Here is a 24,388-nt window from a genome sequence, read left to right as displayed (position 1 = left end):
TGAAAATGTGTTGTGCTGCTTCCTTCTGGCCTTCATGTTTTCTGATGAGAAATTTGCAGTCATTCACATTGCTTTTCTCCCCATAGGTAGGTATTATTATTCTCTGGTTGTTTTCAAGATTTTTTTCTTTCTCTTTCTTTTTTTTTGTGGTGAGGAAGATTGGTCCTGAGCTAACATCTGTTGCTAGTCTTCCTCTTTTTGTTTGAGGAAGATTGTCCCTGAGCTAATATCTGTGCCAATCTTTCTCTATTTTGTATGTGGAATGCTGCCACAGCATGACTTGATGAGTCAGGTGTAAGTCCGCAGCTGGGATATGAAGCTGCAAACCACGGGCTGCTGAAGTGGAGTGTGTGAACTTAATCACTACGCCACTGGGCCCGCCTCTCTTTGTCTTTATTTTTTACGTTTGACTATTATGCTTCTTTTTGTGGATTTCTTTGGGTTTATTCTGTTTGAAGTTTGCTCGAATTCTCAAATTTGCAGATTTATGTCTTTTGACAAAGTTTTAAAGTTACAGCCATTATTTCTTTGATCAGTCATGCCTTCTTTCTCCCCTCCTTCTAGGATTCCAATGACATGAATAATTAAGTCATTTTTTTATAGTTTCACAGGTCCACAAGGTTGTGTTCAACATTTCTTTTAGACTATTTTCTCTCTGTTGTTCAGATTGAACAATTTTTATTGTTCTACCTTGCCTTTCACTGCTTATTTCCTGTCCCTCCATTGTACTGCTAAGCCCATTCATTGTGGGTTTTTTTAAAAAAAAAAATTTAGATATTGCATTATTCAGTTCTGAAATTTCCATTTGGTCCTACTTTATATCTTCTATTTCTTGCTGACATATTTTAATTTTTCATTTGTTTTAAGTGTGGTTTTAATTGCTTGTTAAAGCATTTTCATGATAGCTGCTTTAAAATCTTTATCACATAATTCTGACATTTCTGTTTTCTTGGTGTTGGCATCTATTGATTGTGTTTCTTCATTCAGTTTGAGATCTTCCTGCTTTGGGTATGACATTTTAAAAATTAAAACCTGGACATTTTAGATATTATGTTATGAGAGTCTAGATCGTATTTAAAACTTATATCTTCGTTGGCTTCTATTGACACTGCTCCAGTAGGGAGAGAGTAGGGCACCACCTGCTTGCTGCCAGTTGGTGGTGAAAGTCCAGGTTACCTGCTCAGCCCCCATTGACACTTGGGGAGGGAGAGGGTCCTCAGTATTGCTAGCTGAGAGTAGGAGTTCCAGCTTTGCACTGGGCCTCCACTGATACTCTTCTGGCGTGGAGGATTAGGAGTCCTCACTACTGCTCCCACCATGGCCTCCACTGATGCCATGGGATAGGGTCTTTTTACTGCTGGATGGTAGTGAAAAGTCTTGACTCTCCACTAGGCTTCCTCTGACAACACCTCAGCATGCAGAGGGAGGGGAGCCTTGTTACTGCTGGTCGGGAGTGGATTCCAGGCTCCACATGGTTTCCACTGACACCACAGGTGAAAGGGTGCTTCTTACTACTTTGTGGGGATGAAAGTCCCTGCTTCCTTCTTAGCCTGATCTGACATCATCCCTGCAGAGGTTGAGGTCCCTCTTTATAACATGGTGAGGAGAGTGGTCTGGACTCCCCACTTGGCCTTTGCTGGTGTCGGTAGGTGGGGCCACAGTTTTGTGTGTGTGTGTGTGTGTGTGTGTGTGTGAACTTTGGACCCTTTCCTGGTCATTTGGCTAGAGAGGTCAGGGTTTTGGTGGGGAGGGTGGTTTTTTTCCTCTTCTCTCTTTTTCAGGTTGCCAGCTTCTTCTGCTCTGAGCCATAGGTGAGACAAATAGAAAACCCAGGGATTCACTACTGTGTCATTTCTTCCGTGGTTCTCAAGTTCCCTAGCCAGTCTGCCTTCTCTCCACCCTTCAGAGTCTTCTTAGGTTTGTTTTTTATATAACGTCCAGGGATTTTAGTAGAATTTATTGACAGGAATAGAAAAAAGGAAGTTTACTCTATGTTTCCAGAGATAAAAGTCTCATGTACTTTTAAAAATAATATGACTGTCTGACTTTATTTGAAAATATATTTTATAAAATTTTGAAAACACAGAAAAGTATAAGAAAATAAGTAAACATCACCATAGTTCTATCATTGTTAACATTTAGCATATTTTCTGCTAGCTTTTTTTCCCTATAAATTTCCTTCTACATTATTAGACTCAAACTATAAATGCCTTTGTTCGTTTAATACATTATAAATATCTCCCTATGTCATTAAAAATTTGTCAACTTTAATTTGATGGCTGAATAATATTTCATTTTGCGGAGGTGTCATAGTTACCTAACTGCTCTCTTAATGTTGAAGATTTAGTTTCTTTCTTCTGCATTTTGTACCTTATGTATAAAAATATAGAATTTTACTTTTTCATTTCAGATTATTTCCTTAAGACATATCCTAGAAATAATAATTGCATTATTGGAGCAAAAATTATGAACACTTTTAAGACCTCTGATAAATTTGCTGAATTACTTTCCAGAAAGTTTGTGCAACTTTGTAGAAAAATGCCCTTGTAACTCTCTTTGGTTGGCTTTCAGTCCTTGCCAAAGATCTTGGCCAATTTTAGTAAAAATGATGTCCTGTTTTAAGTTTTTCCTCCAAGCTTATTCAAGATTAACATTTGGTGAAATTTAATTTGTTGGGGGCCTATTATCTATGAGTTTCTATACTGGATGTCAAAATGCCAAGGTGAATAAAAGGATGAAAAAGGCATGTCCTTTTCACCAAGGAACTCAAAGTCTAGGAGCAGTACACACTTGCCATGTGTCAGGCATTGTGTAAGCACCTTATAGGCAACATATTATTTAATTGTCACATCAACCCTATGAGGTAGTTACTTTTGTAATATTCATCTGAGAAAAGAAAAATTACTTGTCCAAATGGCAGAGTCCCTGTCAATGTTTCCATCAGCAGTTCCCCAAAGCCTCAGCTGGGATACTGAGCTGGAAATACCCTAAGCCTCTGGTCCTACCCTCAGAAATTTGGGGTGGTGGCCCAGGAACCTGCGTTTTTAAAAAGTGCCCATGTGATTTTGATGCATGTGGTTGGTAGTCCTACATTTAGGCATGTTGGTATAGGTAACTACTTATGGCTTGAAAATAGGGGCTATCTGATCATCAAGCAAGGAATAATTTTCTCTGACTAGGCAGAGAACCTAATTGAGGGTAGAGCTGTTTGAACTATTTCCAGTACCTAGTTTAGATGGGAGATTCCAATTCTCTACACTCCCATCTATTTATTTAGCAATAAAGAGGTTCTCCCTCAGAGAAGAAGTGATTGTTGTAAATGGAAATATGTGGCAGTCACACTCAGGAAGGGGCAGCAGTCAATTAATACCTTTAGACCACATTTATGCATCCCTGCAGTCCCTCTTGACATGTCTCCCAGCAAAGACCTTTATGTCACCATCTTTTCTCAGTCTTAGACAATAGCCAACCATAGCAATTGAACAAGTGGAATGAGCCTCTGTAGTGTGGATGCTGTAGAGATAGATAAGGCTCGGTTCTTGCCCCTGAGGAGCTAACACACTGTTGGGAGGAGCAAACATTTTATTCAACTAACTCGAATGTAAGTTCTATGCAGAAGGCGAAGTGATCTAGGGAAATACCTTTCCTCCCTTCCTTCCTTTCTTCCTTCGTTTCTTTTTCCTTCCTTCCCTACTTCCTTCCTTCCTCCCTCCTTCATTTATTGAGCACTTACTATGTGTAAGTCCTTGTGCTAGGTATTAGGTATACAAAGAAAAGTCCTAGGTCTGAATATCTGATGGAGGATAGAGTTTGGTGGGCTAGTGTGACCACAACAGTTTATGCAAAGTGCTATGAGAACACAGAGGGAGCTATAGCCAATTCCTGGATGATTTCAGTGAAAAAGTGCCAATTGAAAAGAATCTAGATGGATGAATAGGAGCTTACCAGCTAGCCCAGATAAGATGAAGGACATTCTAAGTCAAGGAGACACAATGTACAAAGGTACTGAGATGTAAAGGGACGAAGCACATTCCATTCGGAGCACTGAATGTAGCTTGGCAAAGCTGGTGCACGGGGTGCATGTCTGTGTGTGGTGGAGTGGGACAAGGAGAACAGAGAGCTGAGACTGAAAAGATAGTTTGGGAAAGATTAGGAAGAACTTTGCATGCCACTTTAAAGAGATTTAAGGGTTTTAAGTAGGTGGCCAATCATCCTGGTTTGCCTGGACTGTCTAGCATTAGCATGGAAAACCCACATCTTGAGAAACCCCTCTGTCCTGGACAAACTGGGACGGTTGGTCACTCCAGTAAGGAATTGAAATCAGATGTCTGTTTTAGGAAGGTAATTTGATAGCAGTGTGGACAAGAGCGTAGACAGGTGGAACTGGAAACAGTGGCTCTTGCGGTGATTCTAGCTAGAGTAGGGATGGAACTAATAAGGCAGTAGCAACAGGAATGGAGCAGAGGAGACCAATTTGAGAAATTCTAGGAGAAACCATCAGTAGACCTTGGACTCACCAGGTATTGAGGGAGGAGGAGAATATTAAAGGAAATCCCTAGATTTCTTAGTCACATAACTGGCTGTGCAGTGGTAGTGGTGGAGATTCAGAGAGGAGGGTGTGAGCAATGAGTTGGGTTCTAAACTTGTGATTAATTTTGATCGAGGAGGCTTCATAGAGATACTTTTATTAGAATAATACCTTAAAGATTGGTAGGGTATTTTTTTCTGGGAGATGGAACAAGGAGGTTGGGGCAGGTATTTGCAAAACAAAAACAAAAGCAAAAACAAACAAACAAAAAACCTGCTTGAATAAAGGCATGTTGGTGTGTAAGATTGGGTGTTTCTAGGAATGCTGTGTAGTTATAGGACATACTCAGTTTAGATGCAACTTTGGCCAATATGCTTCTGATTAGACTCAGGGACATAAGAGAAGAGAAAAGTATTGTTTTGTATAAACATAGAATAAGGCAAGGCTACCCAAATGGTGAGCTGCAAATGGCACTGGGGTACTACAAGGGATTACAGAGGTCCTTACAGAACCTTGAGACATTGATCCCCTCCAGCTTTAAACAGCCTCATCTTTTTTTAACCTGATCTGCACTGTGCAAACGTTGCCATTTTTTCTATGAGTGCCATTATATGGTAAAGATTCGGAGGCACTGTGCTAAGGAAATCCCTTCTTTTGTTTGTTTAAGAGTCAAACTTAAATGGACGTAAAATTACACCTAAATTTTTGTTAGAATGCAAAATAGCAAAACAAAAATTAAGTTTTTTTCCCTTTCTCGTTCATAGAGACATAATTACATATAACATTGTGTAAGTTTAAGGTGTACCATGTGATGATTTGAAATACATATATAGTGTGAAATGATTAAGTTCGTTATAAACAAAAACTTGGGATTTTTTTTTTTTTTACCATTCTCCTGTGGGATAAATATTATTATTTCTAAAACAAACAGACAAAAACCCCAAAACATTAAAATCAAAGAAGCTGAAGATTAGGTCATTTGTCTTTTGTCTTTGTATAACATCTGCAATCAGTGGGAGTGTAGCTATTAGCACATGAACTCTTGCAGAATGACTGGCCCTTCAATAAGTCATTATCATGAGATAGGGAAGGAACTAGATTAAAAGAACCAGCAAAAGTACAATGATAATCTTCTGAAAGTATGTGACATTTCCCCTTTTCTTTTTTTGGGAATTACATTATTGTATATATAAATAGTACTTTTTGTACCTACATAAAAGTGCACAAAATATTTCCATACAGCTTAATGGATAATTACAAGATGAACATTCATTAACTATCATCTAGGTTACGAAAGAGAATAATGCCAAGCTAGTTTGGAAAAACCAGTTGTAGTGGACATTAGTGAGTCTTTTGGTGAAATTTGAATATGGTTTGGATATTAGTTGAGTCAAAAACTCACTCAGTTGGAAAAATGGAGGCCATTGAATGAAAAAGCAGATAGTAAAGTTCATTGACAGAATGGTGTTGTTTTGGTAAAAGAAACAACATATATGCCGTAAGTTGTTAATGTAGTGATTTCTGGGTTGTGGGAGTGTAAAGTTTTTACTTTTATTTTTATTTTCTGATCTTTAATATGTGTATGTATTGCCTCTGTAATAATAAAAGCATTAGAAAACCCTGAAATGATATATAGCTATCTGGCCCAGCCTTTAAAGTCCTGAATTACCCTGTCTCCATTGGGTGTGGCACCCCAGGATGTTTGAAAAAGGCAGAAATCCTGGTATCCCTTATGCCCCACTCTTCTCCCAAGCAATTTTCCATTCTTATCAGGTCACTCATTTCCCTGTCACCCTAATTTCACCATCTTCCTCTTCTTCCCATTTGCTTGAAATCTTCCAGCAGATTAGAGGGCCCCTTTTCTGTCATTCTAAACCAGAATCATGCATCATGACTTGATGATACCACCTTACAGAATTGCGAGAAACCTTCCCCAAGGCTGTGCTCAAGTCTGAATACCAGTTACGAATATGAATCAGGTAGTCTTGTTACACTGGGGATTTCTGATGCCCAGTTGATGAATATGGCACAGTGGTCAGGAAGTCACACAGTGGCATGCTAACTCCCATTCTTGGGACCAAGCATGGGGCTTCCTCCATATGGCATGCTCCTTTCTCCAGAGGGCTGTCTCATAGTTCTCAAGTAGGTGGTCTGTACAATATGGTGGCACCAATTTGCACAAATGGCTCAATAGAAGTCACCCTTCATTTTTCCTTAAAGAAATGTCAAAGCTTGAGTGAAGGCCACATGGCCAGTTTTGAAATGGAGGCAGGCATCTCTGTGGAAGGGATTTATGACCTTAGATGTGCACTTATGAGGGGACTGCAAGCTGTCACATAGGTGGTATTCAGGAGGTTCCTATTGTTACAAGAATTATAGGTATTAAAATTTAGAGGGATTCAAGAGATTGTATAATTCAATCCCTTCTGTTACAGGTGGAAAAACTGAGGACCAGAGAGAGGAAAGGGATTGTTTGATAGGACCAGAGTTGAGACTAGAACCCAGGCTTCCCTATCTCCAAGCCAGTGCTGTTCTCCCCCATGCCGGTGGTTGCAAACTTGTGGGCCGCAACTCCAGATAAGTCTTAAGAGTTATTGCTATGGGTCTGAGGACTCATATGCCCAACAAGCATTGATAATGCCTTCATAAGCAAAAGTAGAACTCAACAATTTGAGATTATGTGGCATTTATTTTGAAATGTCATATAAATGTGCAAAAAATATATACAACCAATTTAATAATAAATCAAAACCCATATGATCATTGCCTAAGTCAGAAGATAGAACACTGCCAGCATTCCGGGTGTTCTCCGGGGGCCCTGCTTAACTACACCTATCTCTGTCACCCTCCTCCTATGCAGAAATAACTCTCATCTGACTTTTGTAATTATCATTTCCTTGCTTTAAAAAAATAATTTTCCTAAATTTGTATGCATCCCATAACAATATTTTTGAAGTTTATATGATTTAAATCACACTGATTATATTTTTTTGTGTTTTGTTTCTTCTGCTTATTATATTTGTGAGACGTATACATATTATTACATAAAATTGTGGTTTATTCATTTTCATTGTATTGGTATATGTCAGTGTACGACTATACTTTAAGAGGCAGTTTCATTGTTGATAGACTACTGGATTGTTTTCAGCTTTAAATTTCCTTGTTTGCACTTGCTGGTAAATACATGAACATGCTTTTGTAGTGAACACATTTAGGAGCAGAATGTTGGGTCATACAGTCTGTATATTTTTAACCTTACTATCTAATGTGAAACTGCTTTCCAAAATGCTTTCAACAATTTATCTCTCACCAGCAATGTTAAGAAAGGCTCCTTGTTCTAAAAAAGGGTGGTAGCCATTGTTCTATAGCATGCTTTCCACCCACTTCCGTTATATGGAAAAGATTTCAGGCCGTCTCAGCAAGAGAGCTTGGTAAGATGGTGATTTTCAAATGATTTTTATCTACATAGGCCCTTGTTTAGGCATAAACTTGCAATGGATGATCAATACATTTATACTGACTTTATATTGTTTGAACAAATAGAATGGAGTTGTTCTCGATGAAAGGGAAGTGGTGTGTGTGTGCATGCACATGATGAGTGGGAGGCGCTCTGACTACCACGGTCTGGGCTCTCGCCCAGTGTCTGGCACACGGTGTGATTATTAGTAGGGTTGTCTGAAAATGGAACAGGCTTCCCAGGCAGTAGAGTTTGCTTCATTGGAAGTGTGGGAGTTTCACATTGTGAGAGAAATACAGGATCACATCATCTCTGATCCTTCCCTCTCTCAGAGTTCACGATACCATACTTCTCTCTCTTTCATTCCCTTAAATATTATGGAAAGTAACTAATAATAATACCTGGAATACAGACAAATAAACTTGAGGATACAATTTATTGTCAAGATAAATTCTCGACTGATCAAAGAGTGGAAGCCTGACTTTGGAAGGAGATCATTGCTTGTCTGATGCTTTCTCTCTCTCTCTGTGTCCTTGTTTGAGAATTTTCCTAAGACCTCAGCTTTTTTCTCTGAAAAATGATGTTTGACTGGATATTTGCTGAGATTCCTTAGGTGCTTACAGTCTGTGATTGTCATTTTTGGCCTCTCTGTTTACCAGTCCAGTAATATTCCAATCTACTTCCTTAGATCGGAATCCCGGCAATGTAATCTGAGCCATTTGTTCATTCAAAAAGTATTTGTGGGCCTATTTTGTGCAGGGAACTGTTCTACTACGTGCCAGGGATCCAGCAACGAACAAGATAGACCAAAGCTCTGCTCTCGTGAAACTTGCATTGTAGTAACAGATCATAAAAATGTCAACAAATGAGGGGCTGGCCCAGTGGTGCAGCAGTTAAGTTTGCACGTTCCGCTTCAGTGGCCTGGGGTTTGCTGGTTCAAATCCCGGGGGCGGACATATGCACTGCTTGTCAAGTCATGATGTGGCAGGCGTCCCACATAAAATAGAGGAAGATGGGCATGGATGTTAGCTCAGGGCCAGTCGCCCTTAGCAAAAAGAGGAGGATTAGCAGCAGATGTTAGCTCAGGGTTAATCTTCCTAAAAAAAAAAAATTAAAAATTAAAAAAAAATGTCAACAAATGAGAAAAATGTCAGATAGAGATAAGGGCTTGTAGAGATTTAAAATAGGATGATGTGCTGGGGCCAGCCCGGTGGCATAGTGGTTAAGTTCACGGTCTCTGCTTTGATCTCGGGTTTGTGGGTTTGGATCCTGGGGCTGGACCTACACACTGCTCATGAAGCCATGCTGTGGCGGTATCCCACATCCAAAAGAGAGGAAGATTGGCACAGATGTTAGCTCAGCGACAATTTTCTTCAAGCAAAAAAAAAAAAAATATATATATATATATATATAGGATGATATATGTATATTGATATGTGATATATATGATACCTATATATGATATAGGTGCTAGAGAGGGACTAGGTAGCTTCTTTAGACTGTGCAGTCCAGGAAGCTGAGATACAAATGATAAGGAGGGACCAGACATGTCAGGACCTCACTGAGGTTTTATCAATCAGCCTTAAGTCTAATTGCCCTCATAATAGGAACAGCTTATATTTGAATAACACTTTGATCGCTGTTGTCCATTTTACTGTTGTAACAGTTTTGTGAGGTAGGCATTAGTATTCTTATTTTTCAGGTGGGGTAGTGACTTCCAGATGATGAAATTAGTAAGTGGCCTTGTTTGGTCTTTAAACGTGTCCTCTGCCCCTGCTCTGCCCTGCCGTGGGTCTTTATCCCGTGCAGTGAGTAGGCTCCCAGACAGGATGGGCATCCCAGACACTGACCTGTCTGTGCTCTGTTTTATGCCGCTCAGACGTCACCAGCAAGAGAAGTTTTAATTTCAGCAACACACGAAAACCTAGAAATTGTCTCCTGTCCAAGACAGGTAGACCAAGAGATAGGATGTCGCCTGCAGAAACCAGCATCTGGCGGCTGGGCGGAGTCCCTCCTGCAGATTTCCTCTCACTCTGCGGTCTGAGGCTTGTGAAAACCTGCTGAAGGGGAAGCTGAGAACTTGTCTGGGCAGCACAGCCATTAGCTTGAAGGAGAGCAATCAGCGAGAGTTGCAGCACCTGCCAGATGAGACCATCAGAGCGCTGAGGAGGGAGTGTCTTCATGAGAGGAGGCCTCGTTGGGAGGAAAGGATTTTTAAGTAAGAAGGACCTGGTTCCGTGACCTACCAGCTGGGTGACTGGATACACTGCTTAACCTCCTGGGACCTCACCTTGTTGTTCACCTACAGCTGATATTACCTTCCTTAGAGGATTGTGAAGATTAAGGCAGAATATGGAGAAGTATGTATTTGTAGAGACTAGAACATAATAAGACATTATTATTCACCCAAACTGTGTGTTTTCATGAGTTTCAGCCAAGTCTGGATAGACAATTATCCACAGGGCGGGGTGTTACTACCCTGCCTGCCGCTGACAGGTGGGACGGGTTGCTCCTCTCCCAGCCAACTGGCGTAACAAGGAAGACTTTCCACAGCCCAGCTGGCGGCCTCGCGGGCTGAGAAAAGGAAACTCTGATTAGTCAAAAGACACTAAAGCTCCACAGACGTCTGTTCACCCTGTTTCCATAATCAGCTTGTGGCCCAGACAGAATGGCCAGAGGCTGCAGGCTCTGCCCCGAGTTTGCCTGAGGACACCAGCTTTACGGAAGCCTGAGAGGTCCACCTGCTGGTTGTGGAGGCAAAAAGATGGAGGTGCAGTTTTTAAGGGTTCAGTCAACTCTCTTCTGGCCAATGGCTAGCTGGAGTAGAGTGCATGTGGTAGAATCTCAAGTCCCACCCAAAGGTGCATGGTCCGGCCATACATCACTGGGTTAATTGTAGTACCACAGGACACTGGCCTGGAACACCTTCAACTGGCATCTTGTCCTTAAATACACTCCATGTTTCCACACTCTGCACCTTTGCCCAAGGCTAGTTTCTCCACTTGGAGTGCCCTTTCTCCTACCCTCCTTTCCCAACTATTGAAATTCTAACAATTCTCCCCAACTCCACCTCAAGTAACAATTCCGAAAAGCTTTTCCTAATTATCATCCCAGAAGGATATCTTCAGGCAGCCCTGGTGGTCTAGTGACTAAGATTCAGCACTCTCACTGTTATGGTCCAGGTTGGTTTCCAGGGCAGGGAACCATACTACCCATCTGTCAGTTATCACACTGTAGTGGCTGGGTGTTGCTGTGATGCTGACAGCTACGCATAGGGCTTATGATACTTAAGCCCTGAAATACAGTTACTTTTTAATTCATCATGTCTCCTGTCAGCCCATTGAGGGTGGGAAATTTATCTCCGGCAGACCTAATTTACCCATGGCCTTAGACACAGCAGGCAATTTGAATTGACCTGAAGCAAAGACACCTCGGAGACTTTATGCTGGGGATGCAGTACCTAAACATTTTTTTTTTTTTTTTAAAGATTTTATTTTTTCCTTTTTCTCCCCAAAGCCCCCCAGTACATAGTTGTGTATTCTTCGTTGTGGGTTCTTCTAGTTGTGGCATGTGGGACGCTGCCTCAGCATGGTCTGATGAGCAGTGCCATGTCCGCGCCCAGGATTCGAACTAACGAAACACTGGGCCGCCTGCAGCGGAGCGCGCGAACTTAACCACTCGGCCACGGGGCCAGCCCCAGTACCTAAACATTTTTGTGCTGAGTTGCTCCGTTCTGGGGACTGACACTAACACGGGTGTCATTCTACTGTTTCCCATAGTAGTCGTGTGGGTGATGTTGTGGCAAGAGAATGGCCAGAGAGGTGGCATTCCAAAGCTAGGAATGAGAGAGAAGTGAAATTCCAATGCCAGGAATGAAATTGATTTAAATGACATCTAACTGTCTGACAAGGGACAGTGGATGGCAGTGAGGCCACTAGACTCCTAAGGATCCCCTCAAGGCTCACACTTGGCACCACTTAATGGATGTCAACACTGTTAACGGAAATTGAGACTCAGCTGTTAAGTAGTCACTGTGGGAGAGTATTTCTTCATATATTTTTAAAATAATTTTTCTTGTAATTTCCACGATTAGGAAATTAGCACAGCTCACCCAAAGGTAATTGTGGACGCATCATTTGGTCCAGAGCAGGAGCCTAGGCAGCAGACGCCCACATCAGTTTGTTCTTTCCAGCCCTGGCCCTTCTTTGGTCTGGCTCTGTTGAAGGTCAGGAGTTTGTGAATCTCAGCCTTACCTTTAGCATCTTTTCAACTCCTGGAGACAGACTATGAGGAGGAAGAAAAAGAAAAATGAAAGCACTTGTTCGAGAAATCTGGCCTTAGAGATTAACTTGAGTGGAATGCAAATGATGAGATAGTTAACATTTCCTCCTGACCAAAGACACAGAGCAGTAGGTGCAGGTTGCTTATGTCCCCCTCCCCCACCGTGGACTGATTTCATTCTTAGGGTGTCCTAGAAGAGGATATAGTTAAACTTGTTGGGCTAGGAACATAGAGAGTAAGCGTTTATTAATTTCCGTTCCCTCCTTCCCTCTGTCCTTCCTTTCTCCCCTTTTTCTGTTAGTACAGTCACTCATTCATTCAGCAAATATTTACTGAGTGCCCACTATGCAGAGATAATGTGCAAGGTGCTGGGTAAACAGTATTGGCGGAAACAAACTTGAATGGATCCAAACAGACGGAACTTAACGTGTTGTTGTAGGGGTCAGAAAGGAGGAACAGTTAGAAAAGCAAGCAGAAAATACTAACTGGAAATTGTGAAAATGCTAAAAAAGTGTTAAAAAGAGTGTATGAGATCAAGGACTTGTAATTATATAGGAGACTGGCTAAAATCTTTCTGAGAAGGAAACATGTAAAGGTGACTTAAAATGATGAGAAATAAGCAGCTATGGGAAGACCCTGAGTCAGGAAAGAGCTCAATAAGTTCGAGCAAATGTCCTGGTGGCTGGGGCAGAGTGAGATGGGGGGCGAGTGGCTCGGGTGGGGGAGGGAGGAAGGAGAAGACCACATGAGCAATTTGCTTTCTCTCATTTGCAAAATGAATTGCTGTGACTACTACTGACCTAAGGGGTCACTTGGCATTAAGCACAAATCCTTTTTTGCCATAGATTTCAATATCAAAATTTTCTAGTTCTCCTCTGGGTGCTGAGGACAGCTTCCTAGGCACTAGGACCTCAAGACCTGCTTAGGTTAGGTGAGGAGACTCAAATGCCTACAGCAGGTTTCCTAACCTTGGCACTATTTGGGGCCAGATAATTTTTCGTAGTGGAGGTTGGGGGGCAGCTGTCCTCTGCATCGTAGGATGTTTAGCAACATTCTTAGCCTCTACCCGTCAGATGTCAGTAGCACCTGGCACCCAGTCCAGAGTGGCCAAAAATGTCTCCAGCCATTGCCAAATGTCCCCTGGGGGGCAAAAGGACCCTGGTTGAGAACCATTGCCTACACCTACAGTGTGAGGCCATAACACCAATGAGCCAGCCTAGTATGAGATGTGAAATGAAAGATGACATGTGGCCTCAGTGTTGGGAAAAAAGAAAGCATAGCAGAGACCACAGGAAATGGGACTGGGGGGCACCTGCTCATTTGAAGGGGGACACCTCTCTTAGTCCCTCTGACTGATTGTTTCTTCCTTTTTTTCCTAAGACTTCAGGTGCTCACAATTAGGTTGTCCATAATACTAGTTATTTGCCCATGCATTAATTCAGTTAGTTATTTAATTAGTTCTCTATAATAATGTGATGACCCCACCACCCCAAACAAAAGCCACGACCTTGAGAATAACCTCCATTTGACAGCTTGGCTGCTCATTTCTCTGCCTCGTCCCGATAGAGGTGAGCATTGTCCTGCATCACGTGCTCACCGTTCCCTGGCCTTCCTTTTCATGTGCTTTTCTTTTATCCAAGTGTATCCTAAAAATATATTTTAGATGATGGTTGTCTTTAACCTCATGAAAAGGTTATCATGCTGCTCTAACCCTTTGCCCTGACTTTTTTCGCTCACTGTTACATTGCTGAGCGTCGTCCGTATCGCCAGCTGTTGCTGGCAGCGATTGTCTGCAGGGCTGTGTGAGATCCCATTGTGTGAACACACCGCAGTACACCACGCCCCCTCACACTGCGTGGTGTTGGCTTAGGTCCTGGCTTATTTTGTGCATATCTGTTGGTGCTCTCTCTCCAGCTGACTCTTACAGTGCAAAAAGGTGGGCACAGTGTGCTCACGATCTCTCGTTTATTTTAAAGAAAAGGTAGCAATCAGAATTTTTATGTGAAAATAACTGAGGGGTCAATTTAAAGTTTTAAGAAATACTTGGCAGGCCAACAAAAAGCCTGTCTGCAGGCCATTCTTTCTGAGCCTCCCATTGAAGATTTCTGGATTAGGTCATTCAGGTTGAGAATTTCTCATCTGGATCTAGAAGTCAAATGGCTGAGAGGATGCTTAGAAAATCAACTTTTCCCATGAAAGAGAGGCAAACAAGAAACCACTGAGGTAGAAATTTGAATAGGGTTTGGGGTTGGGGTAAGCAGTGAGGTAAATCGAATTCATTTAGCACAATTTGTTGTAGTGCATGGAAATTATAGTGAAACGTTCTTTTCACACCAAAAGTTTGGAAATAAGGGAAAAGATTATCTTCAGGGAGGTAAACTTTTAAAAAAGGAATCATCTAGGGGCTGGCCTGGTGGTGTAGTTGTTAAGTTCACGCGCTCTGCTTTGGTGGCGCGGGGATCACCAGTTCCGATCCTGGGCACTGACCTACACACTGCTCATCAAGCCATGCTGAGGCAGGCGTCCCACATATAAAGTAGAGGAAGATGGGCACAGGTGTTAGCTCAGGGCCAATCTTCCTCCGCAAAAAGGAGGATTGGCAGCAGATGTTAGCTCAGGGTTAATCTTCCTCAAAAAATAAAATAAAAAAGGCATCATTTACACTTTCAGATATTTAATGAATCCAATAGAGAAATGCATTGTCTTAAAGAGAATAAATGGCTCCCAGGCCAACAGGATTTGACTCTAATTTGATTGAATGAGTTAATATGTTTAAAGGAGGCATGTCACTCAAGATGGGAGATGGTCAGAGAAGATTCCAGAGCCCATTTTAAGCACTATGCTTGCGTATGATTCCATTGGTGGGATGATCTTGACTGTGGAGATGGTGCCTTTGGGGAGAGAACAAACTCTTAATACTTACTTGTATGTTTATCGGGTTGGTGTGACAGTTACATATAACTCCCGTTCTTATTCCACCTCAGTCTCTGAGACCTGGTTGACTTGAGTCTTCCCTGTGAGACGTGGTCTGCCTCCAGTCTCTGGGGCTCAAGGCTGAGAGCCACGCGCAGGACTTGGTGAGCCCCCAGGTGATGAAAGCACCCCAGGAAGCTTCTTAGAGTCAGCCACTGCCCTGCTCTTGTTGTCCCCTCACCTGCATTTCCAGGTGCCCGTGTCTTCACACATCTCCCTCACTGAGTGCTTCCCTAGTGTCAGACCCTAAGGTAAAGCACTGAGCATAAATTCTGGAAGATCAGCCTTGATTCAGCCTTATGAACCCTTTAGGGCAAGGTCTTATCTAGACTCTGGGAACCTCCTGAATCTCTGTGGAGAAGTTTATGTGTATGCGTCTCTGTTTATTTTTCTGAGGAGAGGGTCTGTAGACTCTTAAGCGGTTCTGTCGGCTGAGGTGGTTTAAACCATTGCTTTGGGGAGAACAGTTGGACTTAAGTACAGAGACTCTGCAGGGGAGAAGGCCTGGACACCTGGAAGCCAAAGTTTGCGCCCTTAGGCATGCAAAAGATCTAGATGCCCAAGGACACAGGGAGGAGAACAATCTGTGGGTAGGAGGGGGAGAAAGGAAGGGACAGTGTGCGATTCTGCAGCGCACGTAGACTGCTGTGAGTGTAATATTCTTTTGACATTTTCCCGATATTCTTTTTTTCGCTATTTGATTCCTTTTTGTGGGACAGAAGGGCAGGTGGAACGCAGGGTAGCAGGGACAGTTCCCTCAAGCATGCTCGGAGACATGGAAGGCACTCCACAATGTGGAAAGTAAATTGCTACCGGGTGATGAGAAAAAGTGCCATGATAATTTTGGCAATTTTAAACCTCAATATCTATTAACAATCCCTGCAATGCAATTCACTTCAAGTCATGTAATTCAACTCACTTCAACAAGCAATAATTGAACACCCCTTGTCCATTTTACTCTCACCTTTCTACTGAAAGTTTGACAATGGATTATGGGTCATGAGCTACTAACCGGGGCTGTAGCGTCCACAGGACTGAGCACAGGTAGGCTTTCAGAGGAACGCTCTGGTGTAACTAGCGGAGTAGTCACCTGGCTTGGCCCGGTTGCTTCTGGTCTACCTGTGCTGTTCCGGTGTTATTATCAATAGCACCCCATTCAGATGACAATTTATAGTCACGCCTTTGTATAACATTTTCATTGCTCTAACGTTGTTCAATCGTCTCTGTTTATGTCTCTCTTTCTGTTAAACTAGTGAGCTTCTTGAGACTAGAGACATTGCTGTATTCATCTCTGTGGCTAGTACATGCCCGCTATTTGGTGGGTACAAAAAACATTTGGCAAAATAACAGAAGGAAAGAAGAACCTCAGAGCAGAAATGGCCAGCTCACATGATCTTCTGTTTGCTGCAAAGGTCTAGGCTGGAGGCCCAGTTTTGAGTCACTTATGAGCTTTGTGCCTTGGGAAACTTTATTTAATCTTTTTCAACTAAATGGGGGAGTGTGTGTAAAGTGCTTGGTGAAGCGCTTTTAAGGGCTCAGTAAATGTTAGCTACTATTATTGTTACCAAGTACTTGTTAGTAATAACTGCTACATATAACTTTCAACTTCAGTGTTCTTAGCTGGGAAACGAAGGTGATCATTCCTCCTTACTTGATTTTGGACACTTTGGGAACTACAGAGGGCTCTCATTGCATAGCCTGGAAAGAACGCATGGCAACAGGGAGGTCTGGGCTGCGGAATGAGTGTAACTCATGCATGTTACATGGGGGTTCAATGGCAATACAAAGATTCTTTTAAATATAATATTTTAAAATGCCAGTAAGATGCCTGGGTTGGAGGGTAGAAGTTGATCTATCGCAAAGCGTAGAAACATAAAAAGGCAAGTGGGAAAAGATGGTGGGACGGACTCAGGACAGGTATGGAATTTTGGATGGGACCCTGCTCAGTGTGGGATCAACAATGCATTGCATCAGGCACAAGGAGGGAACAGGGCCTTTCCAGGCCTGGCGTCGGGAGAGCTTGAGCTTGGGACAGAAGAGTATTCACGTTAGGATAGACATTCTGCTCTGCAAATTCAGTCAGAAGCTTGTTATTTCCGAGTTAATGTGAACACTTTATCAAAGGCGTGTCAGATGTGGACAATACCTGAGGAAGCCTTTCAGCACCTTGATGTGCTGCTGATAGAAGAAGGAACCTAACAATTACTCAAGAGCGGCTTCTGTGTGGGATCACAGAAACTTTCCTGATAGTGTAATCTTCATCAGGTTGCTGGATTTCAAGTGGCATGTTCCAGCTCCCTTGTTATCCTAACAGGCAGCTCTAACAAGAGCAGGACTATTGACTTGAGGAATTCCTAGATCTCAATGCCAATCAACCAGGGGGTAGAATTTCAGGTCTATGTTCTAGACCTGAACATTCGTTTACAGGGGAAACAGTAAAATAGTAGTAGTTGTAGTAGTAGTAGTAGTAGTAACAGTAGCAGCAGCAGCAATACTACTACTAGTAGCAATACCACTAGTAGTTATTACTACTGCTAGTAGCAACAGTAGTAGCAGTAGCAATAGTAGCAACAGTAGTAGCAGTAGCAGTAGTAGTAACAGTAGCAGTAGCAATAGTAGTAACAGTAGTAGCAGTAGCAATAGTAGTAACAGTAGTAGTAGCAATAGTAGTAACAGTAGTAGCAGTAGCAATAGTAGTAACAGTAGTAGTAGTAGTAGTAACGATAGCAGCAACAGCAGCAGCAGTAGTAGTAAACACTTACAGAACACTTACACATTTTAACTCATTTAAACTTCACAGCAACCCTGTGAAGTGAGTACTATCATCACCCCCATTTTATGGATGACAAACTGAGGAATAAAGAGGTTAAATAACTTGCTCAAGGTCACACTCAGTAAGTGGCAGAGCTGGGCTTTGAACCCAAAGTGTCTTAGTGCAGAGAATGTGCTTTTAACCAGGGCTCTCTACTTCCTCTCAATTTTAGCCATTGTAACCAGATACCTGTGGTTTACAGCCATGTCCCTGTGGCTTTGTGGGAGACAGTTGTGGGACTGGGCCGTACACTTCAGGGGTAGCTTTCCCTTCTGTCCCAGGCTTTCCTTGGAAGGAAGAAGGTTGTCCAGATGATAAATTTAGTAGAGGTAAGACTCTTGTCTTGTTCGTATTTGTATCCTCCAGGGTCTCGTATCCCCTCAGGGCACACAGCAGGTGCGCAGTGAACATGAGTTGAAATAAACCAAATGGTCTCTATGCTTTTTCCCCCTTGACGTGAAATTCTTTTTGTTTCTGAACAAGAGAAGAGATGGGAATGCATAGCTCTACCCTAAACTCCCAAAGGCTGGTGGGCATTTGGTTGTTCGTCCTCTTGTGGTCAAACACTTTCACCAAATCCTGACTCCAAACTCAAGGCCTGGTTCTAGTCCCTCTTGCCCACAAGGCTGCTGGTCCCAGCCAAGGGAATCATTGGTCGCTGCTGTCATTTGGTCCTCCCGTCATGTGGCTCATCATCATGTCTGTGAAGGCTGTGGATCGAGCTCAAGATTTGGAGGCTGACACACCTGAGTTTCAATTTGGTAGCAGAACTTCCTAGCTATGTGGCTTTGGACAAGTCATTCCGTTCATCCTCTCTGAGCTCAGTCCCATCATTTAGGAAATGAGGGTAATATTATCCTATTCAGGGCGTGCTTGTGAGACTTAAACAGGGTAACGTATCACCCAGCATAGTGCTTGGCACAGGGTGGCTTGGTGCTCAAATTGTAGAAACTAAATTTCCCAGTTAGATTGCCACTTCTTGGAGGCCTGGGATCACGTCTTATACTTTGTCAGGGACCCTTCTCCACTCTCTCAACCTCTCACCCTGCTCAACTTCTGTACTCTCTGGCCCTAGTTTCATCACCAAAATCTCAAATTGTTCATTTGCTATTTGTTGTGCTTAACCAACATTCAGGGTTGTTTTGGTTCTGCCCCAGGAGATATTTGGCTACCGGACTCATGGCTGCCGGAAAACCCTCTGCCTTGCTGGATCTATCTTCTCCTTTGGGATCCTCCCCTTGGTGTTTTACTGGAGACCTGCTTGGTACGTGTGGGCAAATTGCATCCCGTGTTCCTTGCAGGAAGCAGACGTCGTGTTGCTCAGGACAACAGTAAGTGTGTACCTGGTTTTGTACCTGGTGGCCTTTTCTCCTGGACATCATGTTTAAGGGATGGCTGTGGGGAGATGTGCACAAGGCAGGTGGCAGCTGGAGGCTCCAGTCTCAGCTTCCGTCACAGCCTTGCCTTTATTGACCAAGAATTCAATAATTTGTGTATGATGGGATTTGATTAAGAAGAGCTATTTTACAGGGTATTCCTTTAAAAATTTTGAGTTTTGTGAATAATAGAGCAGGGAATATCCATGTTAATAGCTAAAAATAACAGGTAGTGTGAAGTAGTTAAGTCGGGCTTCAGACTACAGCATTCACTCTGACCCTTCCCCTGCATCCTGACATATCCATGCCTATGCCAGCCCCCCTCCGCTGGAGTGACACTGGAGGAAGACATGGGGAAAGGTGAGGGAGGAGACGGAGAGCACCCCTCTGAGGAGGATGCTGTCTTCCCCTACTCATTTGAGAGAGCCATGGTTATTGATTGGAGTGCATTGCATCCAGTTATGCTAGAGTAAAAAATGCAGCCATCTGATCCCCGAGGTCATCGCCTCTCTCTATTAATACAAAGTCCTGGCGTTAGGTGAGTTTCCATGATTTTGCTCCAGTACACTTCCTCCTAGCGCTCATTACACTTAGGCAGTGTGCTTCGGTCCTGCGGGACTGTCAGCTCCACAAGGGAAGGGACATTTCTGACTTGTTAATGGCTGCATCCTCTGTTCCTGCATGCGGCAGGGAGCCCATAAATGTATGGCGGCTGACAGGCTGAAGTGGATGTTCCTATTGATGAGAGTCAAAGTGCAGTCTCACAGAGGACTCTTTTCTGGCTGACTTTTACTGAGTGTTTCTGGCAATGCATCAACCCACATGACCCAGAATGACAACCAAATTCTTGATAAATCAGCCACTTTTGGGCTGTTAGCTTCTTTTTATATAGAGCAATCTCTCTTGATAAGCATTCTATTCAATACAGCCAGAAGGGCACATAGCAACAAGTCCTATAACTGGCCAAAATAAAAAAAAAATCCAGGGGCCTGCCTGGTGGGGCAGTGGTTAAATTTGGCACTCTCTGCTTTGGCGGCCTTGGTCCATGGGTTTGGATCCTGGACGCAGACTTACACAACTCGTCAGCCATGCTGTGGCAGTGACACACATACAAAGTGGAGGAGGATTGGCACAAATGTTAGCTCAGGGCTAATCTTCCTCAACAACAACAAGAAAATCCACATTTCAATCTAACAGAATTGGAGCTGGACCTCAGTGAAATTGGGAATTGGGTGAAGATTGTCTTTGTTGACTTGCTCCACTGGGGTCAGCCCCACCCTTTGTTTCTGGATCCTGATTGCTTCAAGAACCATCTGTTTTATGCTCCAGCTTAGCTGACATGATAGCTGAGGCACCTCCCCCAAAGTTCAACTATAATTTAATTCAAGATTCTTGGAGAAGAAACTTTAAGACTTTAAGAAGGCAAGATTATTGTGGAGTCAGAGCAGGTCACATCGGTGATGTTGGGCTGGGAGCCCCACTCCACTGCCGCCTCACTCCATGAAGTCTCACAGAATATCCGTGAGAGGAATGACTGGTGCTCACCAAGGAGCATTTCCTCATTTGATGGATGAGGAAATGGGGCCTGGAGAGGAGGCATAGTGGCCTGACCAAGACTAAGTCCCATGTCTCCTAGCTCCTAGGGCACAGCTGTTTTCATGGATTGTACTTAGACCAATGGTTCCTGAATTTCAGCCAGTATCAGAATCATCTGGAGGGCTAATTAATGCAGATTGCTGGGTCCTACCCCCAGAGTTTCTAGTTCATTAGATTTGGATTGGGGCCCAAGAATTTGAATTTTTAACAAGTTCTCAGATGATCCTAAGGCTTCTGGTAAGGGACCATATTTTATAAAACACTGCTGTCGATAGTCATCAATCCCATTTATGAGCTCACGTGGTCCTTGGGAGAGGAATAGAGGCCTGGGCATTTGCTTTATGGTTCAGCCAATATACATTTATATAGTCTCAAGGGAAATGACCCAGATTTAGCAAAGTGTTTGAAGTGGTCCTCTCACATACAACCTGAGTGTCTTGCTGGAGCAGGGGTAAAGAGAGGTTGTTTTCTGGGGCTCAGAGTGGGAACATAAGAACTTATGGAAGACCACATCTTTGGGATCCTTTCATAGATCAACCCCCTCCACGGGAACTTGAGGATCTATGAGATCACTATTTTCCGGCTTAAAAGTGGGATTTAGGAAAGTACTTAACTCCATGCTGCAGGTGCTTCCATTTCCTCCAAATAGTCCTTGGGGAGTATGCTTTTGCTGCAGCAGAAACGTCAGAAAGAGAAAGGCTTTCTGCCTTTCAGAGTGCATCACCAGACTCCTCAGATCTGAGGACATCTGGCTGGCTGAACTGTGCTCTCTGAGGTTGCTGGCAGAGTCAAGGCACAGATAGAGCTAAGAGGCAATGAGCAAGAAAATGGCAAAGGAAGGGAGGAAAATGAAAGTAATGGAAAAGAAAGTAGATAAAGGGAAATGAAAAGGAAGACAAGAGAAAGAAAGATCAAATAAGTGTGAATGAAGTCAAAAAGTATCAACCAACAAGGAGATGGTGCATTTTGGGATTCGGAGTCAAAAGTTTTGACCTCTAGTCCTAGCACCTTAGGTGTGTTGCACTTTAGGTTTGTTACCTAATCTTTCAGGACCTCGATTTCTCCGCTTGTAAAATGGGCCTAGTAAAAGTATTTGTTCTTTCTTGGGCTGGTGTGAGGATGAAGTGAGATTATGTACGTAAAAGCCATTCGCAAACTGTAAAATGCGTTATCAAAGACCATTTTGATAGTGTATGTGTGTGGTATTGCTCAGGCAACTCCACTAGCTTGCTATACGGAAGGACTCACTGTAGACCAGATGCACTGTACGTGAGCGCCCCACTCATCTGCATGCTTATCGTCCTCTCCTTATCGGCCAGGAGGACGGGCATTCCCTTTCAGGACAGGTGACACGGGGAAGGCATCCTGTGGCCGGGAAACTCCAACACTCATCCATACTCAAGTCACCCCTCCTAAATGCCCATGGTCAGCTTTGCAACTGGACATATACTGGAAACATTCAAAAAGCCGTTGGTGCCGCAGGGAGCTGCTTTCCATCATCTGACCTCTTTGAAAGTCTGTTAAGCCCCTTTCCCATTTCACTGCCCTTCACGACTAATCAGAGCTGTCGAAACCAGCTTAAATGTTGCCTTTTTCATCTTGATTTCAACTTTAATTTTTAATTACCTGCTCTTGTGTGTCATTTTATATGGATTTGCTATGCCAGAGTCTCTCCAAATAAATGAGGTTCTGAATTAGTCGTTATGTAATTAGACAAGAGCTCAATTATTTCAAACACTCTTACTATCCGAGCCTTAGAGAAAAATAAGCTTTGGACACCAATAGTTTAAAAGTCTGCTGCTAGGTTATTTGCATTAAAATGACATCTTTAAAAAGATTTTATTGGAATTATATTATAATAGCTGGACTGTGAAGACTTTCCATTACAGAGGACGGGATGACTCCCACTTGAAATGTGTTGTCTATCTGTTTCTCATGTTATTAAAAAATCAGTACTTGGTATTTATCATCAATCCCACACTGGTAAAATTCCAGATCATTATCACAGATACTGATTAGGTCGTCACTTCTTAACATTTTTAAAAAAAGGCGACGACGTACTGACTGCAAGTGTTTAGCACTTAGTTTATTTTCAGTTCTTCTCTTATTAAGCGTCTCGAAGAGTGAGATCTTTCCAAAAGATAAGAGTAATTACACTCTTATTTTATAATTTTAAAAGTGGCATTTTATTCATTATTCATCTACTTCCAAATTGGAAGCAATATCTGTATGGAAGCCACATTTCTATGCAAATGACACGATTTACATTCATTGGCATTTTGAATTCAGATGCTCCCGATGATTTCCCTCGTTTTCATCTTTATTATAGTTACAAATGCAGTTTTTCCTTCACTGTCATTGTATGTCACATGTTGTCAAAGACCCACAATGTGCAGAGGAGAACTTTGTGATGAGTGGCTTTCAGGCCTGACTCAGGGCATTTCGTGTCAATGTTTTAAAGGGGAGCAGCTTTCCTTCAGTCTCACCTAAAGATGTCAGCGTTAGGGGCTTTAGTTTGAAAACTTAGAAATTCCACAAATCAGCCCAGCAAATGGCACCTCAAGTCCACGAGCTCGCCAGGGTACTCATCAGCCACCACTATTTGTGCTCATGTTTCCTGGATCCCTTACTCATCTTCTTCCTCCTCCTCCCCAACCTGGTCTCTCCACACCCAGGCTCCCCACATCAACACGATTTTCTAAGGGACTCAGACACTTTGTTTTGTCTATGCTTTTACTCATAAAATTTCTTCTGATATTCCCTATCCTCTCCATTCATTCATTCATTTGTTTATTCATTCAATAAATATTTACAGAGCACCAATCATGTACCAGACGTTGTTATAGGCACTGGGAATACAGCTATGAACAAACAGAAATTCCTGTTCTTACAAAGTGACGTTCTGGTGAGGAGTCACCTGATACACACACACACACACACACGCATGCACACACATGCGCAGACTCGCCCACTTCTCTAGAGAGTAAATACAGAAAGCAGCTGTCCTCCCTCTGCTTATTAAAGCCGGCCCGGTGGTGCAGCAAAGTTCGCACGTTCTGCTTCAGCGGCCTGGGGTTCGCCGGTTCGGATCCTGGGTGTGCACATGGCACTGGTTGGCAAGCCATGCTGTGGCAGGCATCCCATGTATAAAGTAGGGGAAGATGGGCACGGATGTGAGCTCAGGGCCAATCTTCCTCAGCAAAAAGAGGAGGATTGGCAGCAGATGTTAGCTCAGGGCTAATCTTCCTCAAAAATAAATAAAGAAAAAACACCCCTACTTACTCCTCAGCCGTATACCACTTCTCTATCAAGTCATTTTTTTTCTTTCTTTTTCTCCCTAAATCCCCCCAGTACACAGTTGTATA

The 24,388-nt window shown here is 42.8% G+C and overlaps 1 protein-coding gene across 8 annotated transcripts in view; it reads left to right on the top strand.

The window, feature by feature from the left end:
• Window positions 1-24,388, top strand: part of ATP13A4 (ATPase 13A4) — a 127,751-nt gene that overhangs the window by 21,723 nt on the left and 81,640 nt on the right. For 5 of the 8 annotated variants that reach the window (XM_070582545.1, XM_070582546.1, XM_070582550.1 and 2 more), the window contains one exon: window positions 19,209-19,382. The exons of 2 other annotated variants lie outside the window; for them this stretch is intronic. In XM_070582545.1, the coding sequence (XP_070438646.1) occupies window positions 19,209-19,382 (174 nt within the window). The remainder of the gene's footprint in view (window positions 1-19,208; window positions 19,383-24,388) is intronic. One more of the 8 variants, XM_070582551.1, reaches the window with a different exon arrangement.

This window comes from Equus przewalskii, chromosome 18 (genome assembly GCF_037783145.1).
Source record: "Equus przewalskii isolate Varuska chromosome 18, EquPr2, whole genome shotgun sequence".
Taxonomy (NCBI): Eukaryota; Metazoa; Chordata; class Mammalia; order Perissodactyla; family Equidae; genus Equus; species Equus przewalskii.
The sequence above is the reverse complement of the archived record's forward strand: the minus strand, read 5'-3'. Positions and strand labels throughout refer to the sequence as shown.